This window comes from Orcinus orca, chromosome 20 (genome assembly GCF_937001465.1).
Source record: "Orcinus orca chromosome 20, mOrcOrc1.1, whole genome shotgun sequence".
Lineage (NCBI taxonomy): Eukaryota > Metazoa > Chordata > Mammalia > Artiodactyla > Delphinidae > Orcinus > Orcinus orca.
Window position 1 is genome coordinate 17,103,846 of NC_064578.1, and position 18,789 is coordinate 17,122,634.

The window sequence follows — 18,789 nt, forward strand, 5'->3', positions numbered from 1 at the left end:
ATTTACTAAATTAGCCACTGTTTTCCCAGTGAGTTAAAATGCCTCCTTTGATTGTTGGTACTTGTAAGGAGAAAATATATTTTTTGATGCAGTGGATGGATTGCATAACCCAAGGTCTAACAAAGTCACGTCTTCCATTATGGATCCCAGCTAGGCTCACCTGTAGCCAGAGCTTTGCTGGTTGGTGACTGATTTTCTCCATGTTCCTTGTGTGTGTCTAAATAGTTAGAAAAGCACTGATCCTACTGGCCCACTCAGAGAGGACATCCTTCAACTATGCCATGAAGGAGGCCGCCGTAGAGGCTTTGAAGAGGAAAGGATGGGAGGTCACTGTGTCGGACCTGTATGCCATGAACTTCAATCCCGTCATCTCCAGAAACAACATCACAGGTGGGAGCAGCTCTCCCCTTCAATTAGGTCTTTGTGGAACTTCTCGCCTGTGGGTTCTCTGGCCCCACCTTGGCCCCTCTGGCGTCAGCCTCTCTTTTTCCTCTCTGCAGGTAAACTGGAGGACCCCGGGAACTCTCAGTATCCTGCTGAGTCTGTTCTAGCTTATAAAGAAGGCTGTCTGAGCCCAGATATTGTGGCCGAACAAAAGAAGCTGCAAGCCACAGACCTTGTGATTTTTTCAGGTGTGGCTAAGACATCAAAAGGGGTGTTGGGACACTTGCGTTCTTTTTGTCCTAGACCTGGCACCTAATTAGCTATGTAATCTTAGGAAAGTAACAGCCACTTGACCGCATTCTCTGTAGAGAAGGGTGATTACTTCAAAGGCGCAGTGTTACACAGATTTACAGATGTCGTGAATCTGGCTGTACTACTCTTTGAAAATATGACTGTGATGGCAGAGATGACATTTGAGCCTTGAGCTTTTTTTCCCTAGTATGTTTAATCTTTTTCTTCAGTTAGTTATTTCTTGTGGAATCACTCAAGTTTGCAATTCTCCCCCGCCCCCATCTCCATAGGCATCCTGAAATTAGTTTGTGGAGCTGCTATCTGGAGGATTTGGACTCCACAGAAAGTTCATTAATCCCCCTGAAGGGTCACTGAAAACGAGATACCTGAATTGGGCAGAGAATGATATTCATGTCCCCGTGGATACCCTGCTGAGAGTACATGGAGCCACTGCCACCAGTGGAGATGGAAAGCACTGCCTTCTTATTCTGTAAAAGAAAAGTCATTACCTTCCACATCTCCTTGGTGACAGGAAGTTAATGAAACAGCCCCAGGGGAAAGAACACAAAGGTCCCCCCTCCCATCTGTTGTTTATGTTACTTCATACATTGGCTCCTCTGAGCCTCACAGTATTGACTCTGCAGAAATACCAGCCTGGAAGATGGTACACAGAGGGGCAGGCCCAGGATTCCATACTCCTGGATGTGGCAAATCAGGTGAAGGTTGTCATGGTAACACAAAATCAGTGCTGACTGCTGGTGCCTAGGTGGAGTTATTTGTTGTTTTTTATCTATCTCCGCACACTGCTAGGCATGTATCTAGGCTTGTAATCCAGGAGCTCTAAAAATGTTTCTTGTATAGTTTTGGGTGTCTGCAAAATGAAGACAGACTGACTTTTTTATTACGGACAATTTCAAACATACATAAAGAAGAGAAAATAGTATAATGATGCATCCACCACCCAGCTTTAACTCTCAGTATCCCCTCACTCCTGTTTCTTCCTGGAGTATTTTAAAGAAAATCCTGAACATCATGTCAAAATATCTATGAAAATATCTATTAAAAATTTTGGGAGAGACATGCATCTCTCCCTAAGGGACCTGGAGCCTGATTTTGGTATCTAATTGTGCTCAAAACTCTGCCTCAGGACAGAATCTACCTAGAATCCAGGTGTTAGAAAAAGCAGAACCATCAACCTACCCAGAAAGGTCCCTTGTCATACACGGCAGCATACGAGTAAGCCAACTCCCCTATGAGCACTCACTCAAACCAGCCTTTCAGGATGGCAGGGACTCCAAACCACTGCAGGGGGAACTGTGGGGCAGAGGACAAAGAGGTCAGATGGGGAACACCCCCAAAATAGAAGACTTAGGGTGCTTAGCTGCTGCCCATGATGTCACTGAGGGGCGAACTTTCTTCAGGACCTGTCATCCCTTCTGGAGGAGTTAGCACATTCAAGAAAAGAAAATTTTAAAGAAAAGAAAATTATTGTCCTTGGTCAGTCAACTTGACACTCCTGTTTCTGCCTAAAAATACAAATATTGGGTGGGTGTGAAGAAACACATGCAATAAGATTTGCTTCTATGAAATCACATTTGGCAGCCAAGTCTGAACAGCAAGGATTGCAGGCAAAGTTGGCTTCAGTGTGTGTTGCCTAAATCAATATTTTCCCAAGAGCTTGCTTTTGTGGGTGTGGTTTCAAAAATATGAAACCTGTACCTTGTGCTCACGGATTTAAAATCCTATCATTTAGAATAAACAGAACCACTCACATATGCAAACAAATGATCTGTGTGACTTAAGTTCATCAGGGAATTGCCATGAGAAAGACCTATTGGGCCTCTTGTCCTGGTAAAAGCTAAGCAAGGACATACCAGTATTTCTTCTTCTCCTTGACTCACTTAAAGGCAGTAACAACAGGAACATGCCCAGAGGTTAAAAAACAAAACTAGGACAGAGAAAGAATTTTTAAGACTTGATAGGTCTCTCTTTGAAGGGTGGTTGACCTACAGGAAAGGGGATAAGGAAGTAGAGTTTTAGGACACGACTGAGAATGAGACCTGTATTCTCACCCTGAATCTGCCAGTAATTTGCCTCATCAGTAAAAAGAGGGGCTTGAGGTATCTCTAGTAGCTTCTCACATTCTCACATTTATGATGCTCCAATTGTGAGGGACCAGATCTGCAGCTTTTAGGATAAATGTGCAGGTTGTTTAGGCAAGTAGATTTGGTCCCTTGTGAATGTTCTACAGTCAGGGCTGAAAAAGAATTGGTTGGTTTGCCAGGTATTAAAAGTTTACTCTCTCAAGTTGTTCTTGGAGGGACTTCCCTGGTGGTGCAGTGGTTAAGACTCCGCGCTCCCAATGCAGGGGGCCTGGGTTCGATCTCTGGTCAGGGAACTAGATCCCACACGCATGCCGCAACTAAGGGTGTGCATGCCGCAACTAAGGAGCCCGCCTGCTGCAACTAAGACCCAGCGAAACCAAATAAATAAATAAATATTTTTAAAAAAGGGGCCACCTATAGGATTAGGGAATTAATATTATCATTGGAGAATAAATGGTAAAAATAATTTATCAAGACTTGTCTAGTAATGTGGGGAGGCAGAGAAATGCACATGTGCATGCCTTGGCAAGGGTCAGTTGCCAAGAAGCTGAAACTCACCCTTAGGTAATAGAACTTTGGGCACTTTTGGCAGAGAATGCCAGGCTGGCACAGTTTCAAGGTTTTCTTCATTCAAAGAAGAGCACAGCTGAATAGGCTAAAATAGGTAACAACTAGGTACAGAAAGCACAAGGTGAGAGGGTGGAGCTATGAACTAATTTTCCAGGGTGCCTCAGGCCTCCACATCAGAGTGTCCTGTTGGGAAACCCAGATTAACTTTTGTTGTTTGTATATGGTACAAGGTCTGTGGGGTTTGATCTGTAACTCACCTTTGTGCTTTGTGTATCCCCAGAGTGGCACTCTGCATTTCTGTGGCTTCCAAGTCTTGGAACCTCAACTGACATATAGCATTGGGCACACTCCCGAGGATGTCCGAATTCAGATCCTGGAAGGATGGAAGAAACGCCTGGAGAATATTTGGGATGAGATGCCACTGTATTTTGCTCCAAGTAGCCTCTTTGACCTAAACTTCTAGGCAGGATTCTTAATGAACAAGGAGGTACAGGATGAACAGAAAAATAAGGAATTTGGCCTTTCAGTGGGCCATCACTCGGGCAAGTCCATCCCAACGGACAACCAGATCAAAGCCAGAAAATAAGATTCACAAGACTTGATTTCCTTCTAAAATATAGCCAAATCTAGACTTCTTTCTTGGGGTTCCTTGACTTGCTTTAGTTTTTAAGATTTGTGTTTTTCTTTTGCCACAAGGAATGGATAGAACAGACTATATTCATACATTTTTGTATAGTTTTGTTAAACATAACCGATTCTGTTTTTTTTTAAATTATTAATTTATTTATTTATGGCTGCGTTGGGTCTTCATTGCTGCATGTGGGCTTTCTCTAGTTGCAGCGAGTGGGGGCTATTCTTCGTTGCGGTGCACGGGCTTCTCATGTAGTGGCTTCTCTTGTGCAGCACAGGCCCTAGGCACATGGGCTTCAGTAGTTGTGGCACGTGGGCTCAGTAGTTGTGGCACGTGGGCTCTAGAGCACAGGCTTAGTAGTGGCACACGGGCTTAGTTGCTCCGCAGCACGTGGGATCTTCCTGGACCAAGGCTTGAACCCGCGTCCCCTGCATTGGCAGGCGGATTCTTAGCCACTACGCCACCAGGGAAGTCCCAAATGTAACCAACTGCTATCATGGCAAAATCTGATTAGGCTCAAAAGGCCTCTCAGGCTTAGGACGTAAAGCCGGAGAGAAGGGTGTAGAAAGATCCCAGACAGTATTCTTTAAGGTCCTCTACACAATTTAATTCCTCTCTTTAGAGATACATTTTTAGGAATAAATCTGGCTAGAGAGCATCCAACTCCTCAATGATCTATTTTTCTTTTAATTACCTCTCTGTGGTTTATGGCAGAAGGGAATTGCTCAGAGAAAGAAATGACGAAATCTGTCTGACCTAAGGGACTTGTTTAGTAATTACTACTCTCTGCTTGTTTGTGAGATATACTGGCTTTAATTACTACACAATGAATATTATGCCTAATACGAGTGTCATTCTCCTTCAGCTTTTGTTGTTTCTATACAGTGCACACAGACACCTTGAAATGAAAAGCTAAAAAAAATCTCTTTAATTCAATCTTCTAATTTAATGTCTGCAAATAAACCAACACCTCTAAACACTACATCTGCTACAATGAATGAATTCACGAAAGGAAACAGTACTCCCAGTATCTAAAAACAGCTTGCCACAAACAGTACTTTATTTCAGATCCATGTAACTAACCTTCTGGAAGTTTTTCCTGTATCATTGATAAACTGATGACTTGCCTTTTAAAGATGTGTTTTGGTTTCATGAATTTAGGGACAAAATTGTGAGCCTAGAGTTTCATTAACTTTGGTGAACAATTTTGGCGTAACATTCTAACTTCCTATTTAAATGATTGAGGTGCACCTCTACTCACTGTTGGTATAACCTAAGTAGAAAATGATGAAAGAACGCCCTCTTGTGGTGCACAGAAAGAAAACATGAGAAAATGATGCAAAGCAAGGTTGCATGAAACTGGGAACAGCCTCTTACCTGCCAAGGAAATGATGGCGTCAGGCTGGAGAACCTCATGTGCTAGATGCCAGCAGGCACTGGGTATTCTTTCCACAATATCCACAATGGCAGATGGCTGGGTGCTTCAGTTTGAAAACATATGAAAATATTTACTGTTGCCTTCATCTTCACTGTAGTTTTATGTAAATTTCTAAAAGTTCCAAATGAAATAAATAAAATCCATTTCTACAAAACAGACCCACACTCACTGGTTTCAGAGAAGCTAGTGACAGAGGCATTCAGGCAAAAGTGGAATCTACTGGGCAAGAAGCAATCAGAGGATTCAGTGACAAATTGTGGCCAGAAGCCTATATGGTGACTTGGCTTGAGAGCTTGCCCAATAAGGCTGCTTCATTCTGAATGGCAAGGGAACCTACTAAGATTCTCTCAGGGAATTTAAAGGACATTTAAGGAGATCCAGGAAAGACAGTGGTATAGAAATCAAGAAAAACACAGAATGCAATAAACAAATGCCAAGGAGCAATATTTATTCTGATTTCCCTGATTTATTCTGATTTATCTAATCAATGGGCCAGGCATTCTTCTAGAGGCACTGGGAATACAGCAGACAAAAAACCTAGCCTCATGAAGTTTGCATTCTAGTAAAGAATGAGAGAAGAACAAATGTCAGTCAGGTGGTGATAAATGCTACGAAGGAAGAGCAGGGTAAGAGGGTTAGAGATGGGATACGAGTTTTATACAGGGTGATCAAGAAAGATCTCTCCTATAAGGTTATATTTGGGCAAAGCCCTGATAAAGTGAGAGAATGATACATGTAGGTCCCTGAAGGAAGAGCATGCCAGGAGTGATGTGAGTGCAAACCCATGAGGCAGCAGCATGATCAGTATGCTTTAGGGAGAGCAAGGAGGTTAGTGTGACTAAAGCACAGAAAGCAAGAGAGGGATAGGTCAGACACAAAGCTGGAATCAGACCACAAAGGGCATTACAAGCATTGTGAAATGTAGAGATAGGAAGTCACTAGAGGGTTTTGAGCAGAGGTGTAACATATGACTTACATTTAAATCTGGCTGGTATGTGAAGAATCAAGTATAAGGGGCAATGATAGAAGCAGGGAGAACTGCTGGGAAGCTGTTATGACAATCTAGGCAACAAATGCTTTGGATCAAAGTGACAGCAATAGATGTATTGAGAAGTGGTTGGATTCTGGAAGTATTTCAAAGGACAGAGTAACAGGATTTGATGATGGATTGGATCAAGGTCAAAAAACAAACCAACCAACCCTCAAAGGTATTTTGGCTTAAACAATTAGAAGAATGGAAATTCCATTTGCTTAGATGGGGAAGAATCTGGAAAGAGTATTGGCGGCAGAAGTTGGGAGTGGGAAGGGGAGAATCAAAATTTCACTTCAGACATGTTATTTCTGAGATGCCTGTTAAGACTGTCAAGTAGATAGTTCGATAATAGGAACCTGGAGTTAAAGAAGTTATGGCTGGAGATATACATTTGGAAATTTTCAACACATAGTCTATAAAGCAATCTGACTGGATGAGCACACCTAAAAATTGAGTTATGATAGAGAAGAGATCTGATGATTGACTTCTAGGGTTCTCCAATGTTAGGAGGTCAAGAAGACGAGAATGGAAAAGGCCAGTGTAGCAGGAGAGATGAGTGCGGTGTCCTGAAAGCCAAGTGAAAAAAGTGTTTCAAAGCGTGTCATATACTGTTGATAAACTGAGTGAAACAGCCCTCAGAATTGACTTTTGGGTGGCCATTGGTGATGCTGATGAGCTATTTCAGTAGAGCAGGGTGATAAAACCTGATTGGAATGGGTTCAAGAGGATGAATAAGAGAAAGTGGAAATAGTATGTATGGGGGATGTGGGGATGTGTGGTCAAAGAAAATTGTTTGATATTTTTAAGAGATGAGGGACATTACAGAAAATTTATATACCAGTGGATATGACTCAGAGAGAAAGGTTTTCATGCTGGAGAAAGAGGACAATTATATATGTATATGTATAATTGAATCACTTTGCTGTACACCTGAAACTAACATAACATGAAACTAACATACATAAAATCAACTATAATCCAATATAAAATAAAAATTAAATTAAAAATTAAAAAAAGAAAGAGGACAATTAAAGGAACAGGAGGATGTATTTGAAAAAGCAAAAGGATATGGATCCAGTGCACCAGAGGCAGAAGAGCAAAGTAGCAACAGGACTGGTACACTTATTAGGCACTTAGCTCCTGTGTGCCAGGAACTAAGTAGTTTTACACTGATTAATTTACTTAATTCTTTTTTTTTTTTTTTTGCGGTACGCGGGCCTCTCACTGTTGTGGCCTCTCCAGTTGCAGAGCACAGGCTCTGGATGCGCAGACTCAGCGGCCATGGCTCACGGGCCTAGCCGCTCCGTGGCATGTGGGATCTTCCTGGACCAGGGCACGAACCCGTGTCCCCTGCATCGGCAGGCGGACCCCCAACCACCGCGCCACCAGGGAAGCCCTAATTTACTTAATTCTTATAACAACCCTAAGAGGATCATTCATTTTTCTTTCCACTTTATAAATAAAGAAATTGAGGAATGGAGAGGTTAAACAGTAGGTATAGGAGCCAGAACTTCACCCAAGCAGGCAAACTCAAGAGCCTATGCTTTTGGACTTCCCCGGCGGCACAGTGGTTAAGAATCTGCCTGCCAATGCAGGGGACACGGGTTCGAGCCCTGGTCCAGGAAGATCCCACGTGCCTAGGAACAACTAAGGCCGTGTTCCACAACTACTGGGCCTGCGCTCTAGAGCCCGCAAGCCGCAACTATTGAGCCCATATGCCCTAGAGCCCGCGTGCCTAGAGCCCATGCTCCGCAACAAGAGAAGCCACCACAATGAGAAGCCTGAGCACCACAACGAAGAGTAGACCCCGCTCACCGCAACTAGAGAGAGCCCGCGCGCAGCAACGAAGACCTAACACAGCCAAAAGTAAATAAATAAGTAAATAAATTTATTTTTTAAAAAAAAGAGCCTATGCTTTAAATACTATGCAGGCAGGGACAATGACAACATGAAATAGAGCACAAGAGTAGTAATCAATTGTCTTCCTGAGAGAAAGACCATTAAGTGTTGCTGTCGAGAAACTATAGCTGCTTTTATACTTCTAGAGTCCCTCTGTGTCCTGAGCAGGGATAAATGGTGTTCGGTTCTTTTACAGGCCTAATTATATGGCCGCTGAGAATTGTCTGCTCCTCACAAGATAATAGAGCAGGACTCTTACCAGCTTGGAGTAAAGCAGGACAGCTATCTCCCTTGTTCTGCACACTGTAACTTAAATTATGTAACCCAGGATTGCATCAGCCTTTCCGGCAACCACTCATATGCAGTCCCATTTTCGGATCAGTCTTTTGCCCACATATGCTGTTTTTTGGACCCCAGTACTTTTGATATTTATACTTATTTAAATTCATTTGGTTATTACTCCCTTCCAGTGCTGCTGCAGTCAATAATGCCAAAAGACAACTTTTAAACATATTTAGAACAATAGCAGCATTGTTGTCACTTTAGACTCCTAAAGTGACAACTCATTTATATATAAACATTTGGATGTGTTAAAAAAATTCAGTCACTTTCACAGAATCAACAGACACTGTCTATATTTGATAAGAAGGTATAAGCATACTGTTTAAAGCAGTGCTTCTGAAGCTTCAGTTATTTATATATCACATACATGATATTCATGTATCACCTGTATTAGTATTTATTTAGTATTTGTCTTTGACTCACATTTCCCCATAGTCTAGTAAGTAGACACATTATATATTTTTCTAATGTACATCCAAACCTTATATATATATATATATATATATATGTTTAAAGATAATGTTTACCCATGTATCACCTGAAATCATTTTGGGTACCACTAGTGATATATGTACCACATTCTGATATATATATATATGGAAATAACTTACAGAAAAATAAAAAGAGATTGCCTCTGGATGTGGGACTGAGGCCTGGAGAGACGTGGTTTTCATCAAAAGTACCTCCATAATACAAGATTTGTCACCACATGTATATAGTGTTTTACTAAACATGAAACATTTAAACTAAGTAAAACAAACAAAAATTCTATTACACTAAGTCACTTGGTACACTTCCTGGTACAATGTAACTATTCAAAAATATTTCTATATTTCATACCTTTTCCTACTGATTTTTTAAGTTCAATCACATACTCATGTCGCTCAAAACTGACATTCACGGATATGACTTCATTCATAAAATCTGAGGAAAAAAGACAGTTAACTACTACAAAATGAAAACTTTCAATGTTTTATTTTTGACTGCAGCTGTTTACAGAAATATAGTTGCAAGTATACAAATGTTCCAATAGAAGCAAAATATCTTTTTAATATTTAACAAGTTATCACAGATAGCTAAAAACATAGATGCAAATGAAATTCCCTCAGAGAATAAACTGAAAATATCTGGTGTCAGTGCTCTGAAATCCCAACTATGAAAGCCATATACACAAAAATGTAACCCTTACTTACATCATTGCAGGACAATGGAAGAAGGCAGTTCAGTGGTTGATCAGTGTGCTCAAGCAAATAAAATTAAATAAAAAAATTAAATGGCAGAATGGTAGCTAAACCACTTGAGAACAGGTTAATAACATAACTGTAGTATATTCATTAAAAGACTAAGTAAAAGAAATGAATGAAACAGTAAAAACTGTCAAAAAAAGTAATAAATACTTGGAGCTTATCAATTCAATGTAAGGGAACAAGGTGAGCAGATACGTTCATTAGATCAAAGGAAATTAGCTCAATATCATTGGAATCAGTTTGTCGCTGTGAAAGTCATAAACACTTCCATGCAGGACAGTTCTTTATTGGACACAGTCTGATTCCAAAGCCACTCTCAAACATCTGAGATGTGTGTGTGTGTGTGTGTGTGTGTGTGTGTGTGTGCGCTGTCCTGAGGTTCGTTAGCTAAAATAATAATAATAATACAAACTATTTCAAATCAGGCAAGTTACTTCTGGAAAAAAAACAAAACAAAACAGGGTGATACGGTTAAACACAGAGCCTTTAAAGGAAATATTACAAGTTGGAGTTGAACAGAATTGTGGTATGGTATAATGCTTTGGATATACAAATACAGTATGCAATAAAGCGGGGAAGAGGGGAAGGGGAACAAGAAAGGAGGAATGTAGCTAGAGCATCTCCCAACAGCTTGCCTATGTATTTCCAGCACCAAAGTTTGCAGAGTAAGCCACTTGTATTTCCACTGCTAGTTTTAAGCAAAGATAGCAGTGGTGATTTTCATAAAGTGAGTGTACAATTATTTTCATTTTGAAATGTTTACTTTTCTTACATGAGTTTATTAATTGGTGATTTGTAAACACCAACAATTATGGAGGTACTGAATTATACAGGGAGATTAAAATGAATGAATAAATCTACTTATCTTATGGTTAGTTTACATTTAACAGGATGCATATAACTGGGAAGGGAGAAATGCTCAAATTAAATAATACAGTGTCTTGTTTAACATCTTGTCTGAAGCATAAGTTCCAAGGATAGTTATATTTCTAGTGCATCAATTCTCATACAAAGCAAGCTATTTTAGAAGAAGATTTATCTATTAAAAAAAGAAATTAAATAAGATGTTTTGTTGACCTGGCTAGCTATGTTGTTTAATAGCTCAGATACAAATGTAAATATAAGGAATGACAAATAATTTTGTTCTGAGAGTTGGTCTAGATGGGCCAAAATTGTGGTCTGCTGGTAAAGTAAGAGGCAATGAAAAGAAAGCTTTTATTATCACTGCCCACAATGTATCCATTTTATGGATAAACAGGAGACTCTAGCACCCGTCAATTGTATTAGCTACTTAACTGTCATAATAGTTAAAATAAACACAGAACATTGCACCTATATATTTAAATCAGTCATTTAATGTAAACTTTTTAGTAAGTGGTATGAAAATGCCAAACTAACTGAATTATCAATAACTAGACTAATTTTATATGTACATAAAATATACTGTATTTCTATAGGCAGTACTGAGAATAAATTATCATTGCCAATAAATGATTATAGATAACCAGGTTAAATTGAATTTACATTAAAAACAATGTATAACTGTGTCTGTGTGAGTGGGAAAAAAAAGCCCTTTCTAGATCTTACTGTATACAGTTTACACCAGTGGTTCTCAAACTTTAGCATGTATCAGAATCACCTGAAAGGCTTGTTAAAAAACAGATTGCTGAGTCCCACTCCAGAGTTTCTGATTCACTATGTCTGGGATAAGGCCCAAGATTTTGCATTTTTAACTAGTTCCCAGGTGATACGGATGTTGGCTGGTGGGCTGAGGACCACACTTTGAGAAACATTGGTTTATACATACTATATATATAGAAAACTATATACTATAATGCTATTAATATGAAACAAAAAATATAGGAAGAGGGCTGGTTTTAATTAACTCTCAAACATATCATTAGAAAGCCGAACATTTTAATGTTTCTAAAATGATTTTCTGAAGTGTAATAATTTCCCCTTATAGTCAGTTACATTTCAAAGTCTTAAGTCCTACTATACTTTTTAGAAAATATTTCCATACCAAGTTGGCTATCCAAAATAAAAAGGGACATAAATATTCTAAACAGTTAAGATATACTCATCAAGAAGGAATCATAACTATACAGCATTCTTGACTTCTTTGGAATGATTAAAGTGCATAATATCATTAGGGTATTGAGAATATTGCATAAAGGTTTGCAGTCTTTAGTGCCACTAACAGTCACAGAAATACTCACATGGGGAAAGCAGCTCTATCCCTAAGCTACTACTCTCCTGACCTGTTTGTTGCTGATGGCTCTTTCTTCAGGCACCACCACTATGGTAAGGAGCTGGAACATAGGCAAAATTAACAAAAAACAGAGGGATACTCAATCCAACTGTATTTGGCTGCAAGGAATTATTTTAGTTCTGGAGGGACTCAGATACAACTTCATTTCCTTTGACACTATTTTTCATAGGCAGATTTCTAAAGTTCTGATGGACGAGAAGTACACTATAATGAATTATTTGACTCCGTATGGTTAGAAAAATTGACATTACTAAGCTTTACCTAAACTATGTGTTAGTGGTTTATTTTCACCCATCTTATAATAAAGATCAGAGAAGGTGCTTCAAACACTTCCTTTCTGAAATTTAACTATCCATATTTGTGTACATAGTCTCACATATAGTAAAATTTTCAATAGCATTCAGATAAGACCTATTATTAGTTGGTCAAGATGAAGACAAATTTAGCTAATTTCTATAAATGCTAAATAGTATAATTTTGTGATCTTTTACTTAGCCTCCTTCAAAGAAACAATTCTAGCTATGTATCTTTTCTGTTCCTCTTATGCCAAAGGGTGTTAGAAAGTTATGAAGTTGTTTCTATGGTGATCAAGAAATGGAGAAAAAAATGACTAAATAGAAAAAATGAAAGTTGAGACTATTAAAGTCATTTGCTATGTGTTTTTGGCAACAGTGAAAAATGAAATTATAAGAAAGGGGCACTAACATGGTAAAAAGGCACTTTTCCATAAGCATTTAATCTAGATCTAAAATATTAATTAAAAAAATTTCCTGAAAGAGAAAATGGAGTAAAAATAGAATTTTATTAATAAATGAGCCTAGAATGACACGAAAACAAATGGGGATTAAAGAAGCAATTAGAGTACTGGGACAATTCACAAATGATATTCTAGGTATTATTCTGATATTTACTACAGTATGAACATTATCTTCATGATTTAGCTCTAGTGACACAAATAAGCAGAGAAGAAAACCATTTTTAATACATGTTATGAGATTCTAAAGCTGATGAACTATATACAGTCTCTCTCTCTCTCTCTCATTAAGGCTCTCCATATAACCAAAGGCATGCAGATATAATGTGGCTGTCTTGGTTAGGGATGAAGCCTGTGGTCATGAAGCAGAGTAAAGCTAATAGGTCTCATATAATTTTCAATTAATTAGAAAAAAAACAACTGGAAAACAGATACTAGAACAGAAATTCTCACCAGAAAGATGAAACATTCTCAAATTACTCCTAGTGAATGTTTATAAACCATGCTGAATTTGAGATTTTGGTTATTAAAGCATTTAATTTCTGGTCTATAATTGCTGATGCATCTAAACAGACTTCACTTTTCCAAAATAAGCATCTATAATGGCTTAAATGGTCAAAAGGAATTATTATCTTAGTTCTGGAGGGACTCAATATAACTTCTTTTCTCATTCCCTTTGACACAATTTTTCCTAGGCAGATTAACTGAGGTTCTGATGGGCAAGAAATGCACTATAATGAAATTCCCAACTACAGCGTATACAGTATTACAAAAAAAGAAAGGAAGGAAGGTCCCTCATTAATACTGCTTCTATAATAAACAAAGCCCTTTAAAAACCTGTTCTAGGGAGACTGGCGAAAACAGATTTGCATTGGTTAGATAACAACATGATACTCTATTTGTAATTAGAATAAGGTAACATGATAAAGCTCAGAAGCAAAATATGACTTCTAATTATTTTCTCCCATGTTGGTGTGGATATATAATGGAATGACAATAAGGAATAAAACACACACGCACACACACACACACACGTGCGCGTGCGCACACACTCACGCAGACACACAGGTAAGCTCCAAGCATTAATGTGAGTTGCTAAAAGCAAGAACGATTGAATGTAACAATAAAAAGGAATAAAATGTGGTTTATAGTTTATTTAGGTCCTTCTGCCATAAGTAAATTTAATAAGTTGTTGTTTCCAAGGCCTCTGTTGGCTCATGGAGTCTCTCCTATATGTAGATATAACTTGTAACAGTAATCTTGAAACTGCATTATTAGCACAAGTATCAACCACTGACTACTAAGCTAACTCTTCAATAAGAAGACGAGTACTTTTTGTAACCAAATAGTATGTTCTGAATGCTATACTTAACATTGACCTTTTAGGGGTAAGGAACATTTAACAATGTAAAAAAAAAAAATCATCATTATTGAATAAGAATATGGTATCTTAGCACAGCCCTTGTACAAATAACCACAAAACTTATGAAAATAAAAATTGGGTTTTCTGCCTCCATCCAATCAAACCACTACAGTTCAGGTGTATGTTCTGTTCTAAACTTAGATATTATAAAACAGAAAATTGGTCCCTGTGACTTGGCATTGGCAATCAGCATTTTACAATGATAAACTTCTTGCTAAATAACAGAAGTCAGCACCCAAGCCAGTCTTCTTGCCACCACTTTATCCATACAGCAGTGTTAACATTCTAACTGGAACTTGATGAACAAATAGACTTCCTGAGTCTCCTGTGTAATCTCTTGGGAAAAAATTCAGAAAACTCAGAAATAAACTTACAGCATTTTATTTCTACTTCTTATTTTTATACCACTGGATAAGCTTACTGACATGAGTCAACCCTCTGCAGTTAAGAGTTTTACATTTTAAAACTGGAGCACTGGATTGTGTGGTCCTTCTCATACCCTGAACTATACTGGGTAAATTTTCCTGATGGGGTGGGGAGAGAGAGATATATTGAGGAAAATGCTTTTGGTTTAGAGAATTTATAAAGTAGCTCTGGATATTACAAGATGGGGAAAATGTTATTAAAATTACAAACATGGGTTTTTTTTTTAGTGTCTTTATAAATAAAAGGCATAGAATACAGAAAGCCAATTAATAATAACAATAACAACAATAATAAAATATTAAATATATAGTGAGCAAAGACTGAATGGCTCATTCTTGTGAAACTCAACTTACACAACTGCCTGGATGGGTTTCCTTACTCTAACGTTTTGCTGAGTGAAAGATCCAGCGAACACACAGTGAGCTGCCTTTAGCCCACTAATCACATCAAGGAACCGCCTGATGGAATGGCCACAGATGAAAAGGTCATTTGTTTCAAAAGATACTTAAATACTCAATAAAGACATAACAAACCCCCCCTCACTTTTATCAGACGCCACGTTGTGGTAGAACATCAGACAAACTCACAAATTTACCACAAAAATGTGTGGCAAAAAAAGAATAGTTTATATATATGTATATATATAAATTTCTATATTTATGCCAATGTACTCACTCAGTACAAATAGCAAAATAGTATACCATTTCCTAAATACAAAATATAGCTTTCCAAAAAAATGAAACACACATTAGATATAAACCATCCAAAACTTGAACGATTGAAAACTGTATTCAAAATTAAATGACCCAGAGTAGGTCTCTTTCTGAAAAGTTCCCTTCATATCGGCAAGAAGCCTGTACTACTGAAAACATAATTCAATGACTCTCAATCAGAGAGAGAAAGAAAGGGTTGGGGGTGGAGGGAAGAATAAATGAGAACAAAGAGAAAAAACAAATTAAAGAAGAGCACAAAGAACCAAGGAAGACCATCACAAAAAGGGGGAAAAATCTGACTGTATAAACAAAACCAACACCACAATTCCACAAAGTTCAGCTAAATGTATCGGATAGAAAAAATAAAAAACAGAATTGTAGCCTTCAACAAACAATTAACAGGCTATTTTTTGTACACTTAAAAAATAAATGAAACTGACAAGAATGCCAAAACATCTTATCTACATATAGAAGCCACACACAATTTGGCCTTAAACTGTATTAACAGCTTTCTACATGCCAAAAGGAGAGTAAGACATAAGCATGTGTCCAGACAACAGGTTGTAGAGAGAAGCAGGCATCTCATGGGTGGTGCGAACACCCAAATCTGTATAACTAATGCTACAACTGCAAGTTCTGGAGTGTGTTATTTTGCTCTGTATAGATGTAACACAAATTAATTCTTCATATTAAGTCAATGATATGACCCTGTAAAGCCTAAGGCTTGTGGGAACCATCAGATAAGTGACCACTTCAAACTGTAAAGCACTGAGGTGACAAGTGAATTACACTCACTGCAGCTCAGGGAGAAGTGATGTTTCAAGAAATTTTAGTTTGTCTTTTTTTTTTTCAGATTAACATTTACACTGTTTCCTATTAGAGGGAAAAATTTGAAGACGTCAGAACAGCACCGTTCATGGAAAAAAAATGCATTGTTTCTTGTTTCTCAGGAGCCAGCTCCCCTCATTCCTGAAAGGATACCCCCCGGCCTGTGCTGCAGGAGTTGCTGGGTTACCCCAGATCAAAGTGGTCTTTTCATTTAAGTTACTACAGGATCACAAAGCTAGTAATATATTACTAATTGTCTAAAATAAAGTGAAGAAGAGGGGAAGAACAGTATCGCTGAACATAAAAATGGAATACCAGTTCAAGACTGGGATAAGAAGAAAACAGACTTGAATTGCTCTGTCAGTTTTAACTATTGTAGGAGGATATCAGAACATAATTTACCATATATTATCCCCTTCATTTTTAAATAGAGCAAGATGTTTATATTTTTCTATGCACAGTTATGGCTAAAACCCTTAACAGAAACACAGAGAATTAACAACTCTCTGAAAAATAAAATCAATAGCATTCCAGCTGTTCCCAGTTTGTGTGTTGTCTGTGATAAATAGAGTCCTCTTATCTGTGTAGAGCTCTTAATACAGCTTACCTGTCAGAATGTTACCCCTTCAGTTTCTCTATAAAAACTGAATGAAGACTGCTTCACTTTGGCCAATAGCTGTGCTTTTTATATTGAAAAATCACAGCCTAAGTTATGATTTGAACTTTCCTTTTTCAAAAGCCACTACTTGACTAAATGCAGGAAAGAAAATCTGAATGAAGAACAAAAGTAAACATGAAACATGAATTATTTTCTAATAGCAATAATAACTGAGTGATCCAGCTTATCAATTTAAACCGTACTTTTAAAGAAATAATGCCTAGGAAAATAGCAACAATTAATTCTGTCAGCTGGAAACTCAAATAGATTCTCAGTCATCACTGTTATTAGGAATATAAAATAAAAAGGTGTTAACAATGGTGGTTAATCACTGCAATAGGCAGCACAGGTGTGCTCTTTTGCAGTCAGAGTAAAATCCATCCATTTATTCAATCACAGTTTTTCATATTTTGTTTTCTTTTTAAAGTAACAGTTCAATAATCCTCATGGAATCACAAGATCTCAGGGTATCTTGAAATCAGGATTTTCTTCATGGAATTTCTAAAAAAAGAAGAAGTTTAATATAACTCAATAGGGAGGGAAAGCCTTTACAAAGTTCCCGTAGCCCTGAATGATCCCAAAGTATATTACAGTACTACAAATGATACTTTATCATATTTATACTGTCAGACTTTTCAGATTCAATATTTATTTCTTGAGGAATGGAGATATGAGTCATAATTATATCTGATATATAGTACATTCATCGGATGTTCTGTCATTCCAAGGAAAAGAAGCTTAGAGCCAGAAGGAATGCCCAGTATTAACAATATGACCTAAGCTATCATTCAGAGTAATTTATTTAGGGTAAAAAAGTACCATCTTGTGAGAAAGCCATATTTTAAAAGATCAGAGTCCTAACAGTGTTATTACTTAACTCAAATCTGCTAAGAATAATAAAATTTATTGATGCTTTTCAATAAGAAAAAAGCCAAAATGCAATACTCACATATCCAGTTAAAAGGAGCCAGTTAAGTTGTTCCCTTGGTTTTGCAATGAAACAAGCAAATCAATCTTTTCAATGTTCTGATTGGTGTTTATAGAGGATGCCAATGGAGAATTCTCTGGCATTTGCTGAGAAAGAAGTGTTGTCACAGGTGGTTGGCCCTCGTTTTGCGGTTGGCCTGGCTGACTTATGGCCATCAACTGATCTGGCAATGTAGCTGGTCCAGAAGTTAAAAGCTGACTACAGTCTGCAGAGATATTTAAAATAGAGAAGCTACCTGATTAGTTATTTTCTGTTAAGATTCATAAGAAGGTTATTTATTAGTGGCTGGGATAAATTCATTACTGTGTTTGCTCATTATAGGGTTAAACGTGAGGCACCTGACAGCCTCCAAAAAGGTTTTCATTGAACAGTAGTAGAATTCATCCTAGGTTTCCTCTAAGCAGTATAAAAATACAACAATGCTTAGTTATCACCATAAGTCCTATATAATTTCCTTGCTATATAAACATTTAAAGAAACATGGTTTTCTACCTCCTTGGAAACTACTTACTTTAATTGGCTGAAAAATTTTCTGTCATTCTTACTTCATTTTCCTTTCAAGTTTATATCTTAAAATGGCAAACACATACATTTATATATGTTACCACATTTAATCCTCCCAATATCCTTTTCAAGTATGTAATATTACCACCACTTTAGATATGGAAACTGAGGTTCATGCAGGTCAAATATCCTAAGGTCTCAGTCTGTAAGTGGTATAGCTGGGATTTGAACTCAATTGTGTCTAACTACAATCTGTGCTCTTAAAACCGCTATGTTGTGCTTT

At 37.8% G+C, this 18,789-nt stretch overlaps 2 protein-coding genes across 9 annotated transcripts in view; one reads left to right on the forward strand and one right to left on the reverse strand.

The window, feature by feature from the left end:
• Positions 1–224: 224 nt before the first annotated feature.
• NQO1 (NAD(P)H quinone dehydrogenase 1) lies at positions 225–5,535 on the forward strand (the record flags this gene model as incomplete). The annotated part of the gene is given in 4 exon segments (XM_033434685.2): positions 225–390; positions 501–632; positions 2,960–3,006; positions 3,550–5,535. Coding segments are annotated over 4 exon segments (732 nt in total), but the record flags the coding sequence as incomplete, so codon positions are not given.
• A 4,114-nt stretch (positions 5,536–9,649) lies between these two features.
• The window catches only part of NFAT5 (nuclear factor of activated T cells 5), a 132,546-nt gene continuing 123,406 nt past the window's right edge, over positions 9,650–18,789 (reverse strand). For all 8 annotated transcript variants that reach the window (XM_033434271.2, XM_012534319.3, XM_033434270.2 and 5 more), the window contains 2 exons: positions 17,964–18,207; positions 9,650–17,515 (listed from right to left, as the gene is read on the reverse strand). In XM_033434271.2, the coding sequence (XP_033290162.2) occupies positions 17,972–18,207 (236 nt within the window). In that variant the 3' untranslated portion in view covers positions 9,650–17,515; positions 17,964–17,971. The remainder of the gene's footprint in view (positions 17,516–17,963; positions 18,208–18,789) is intronic.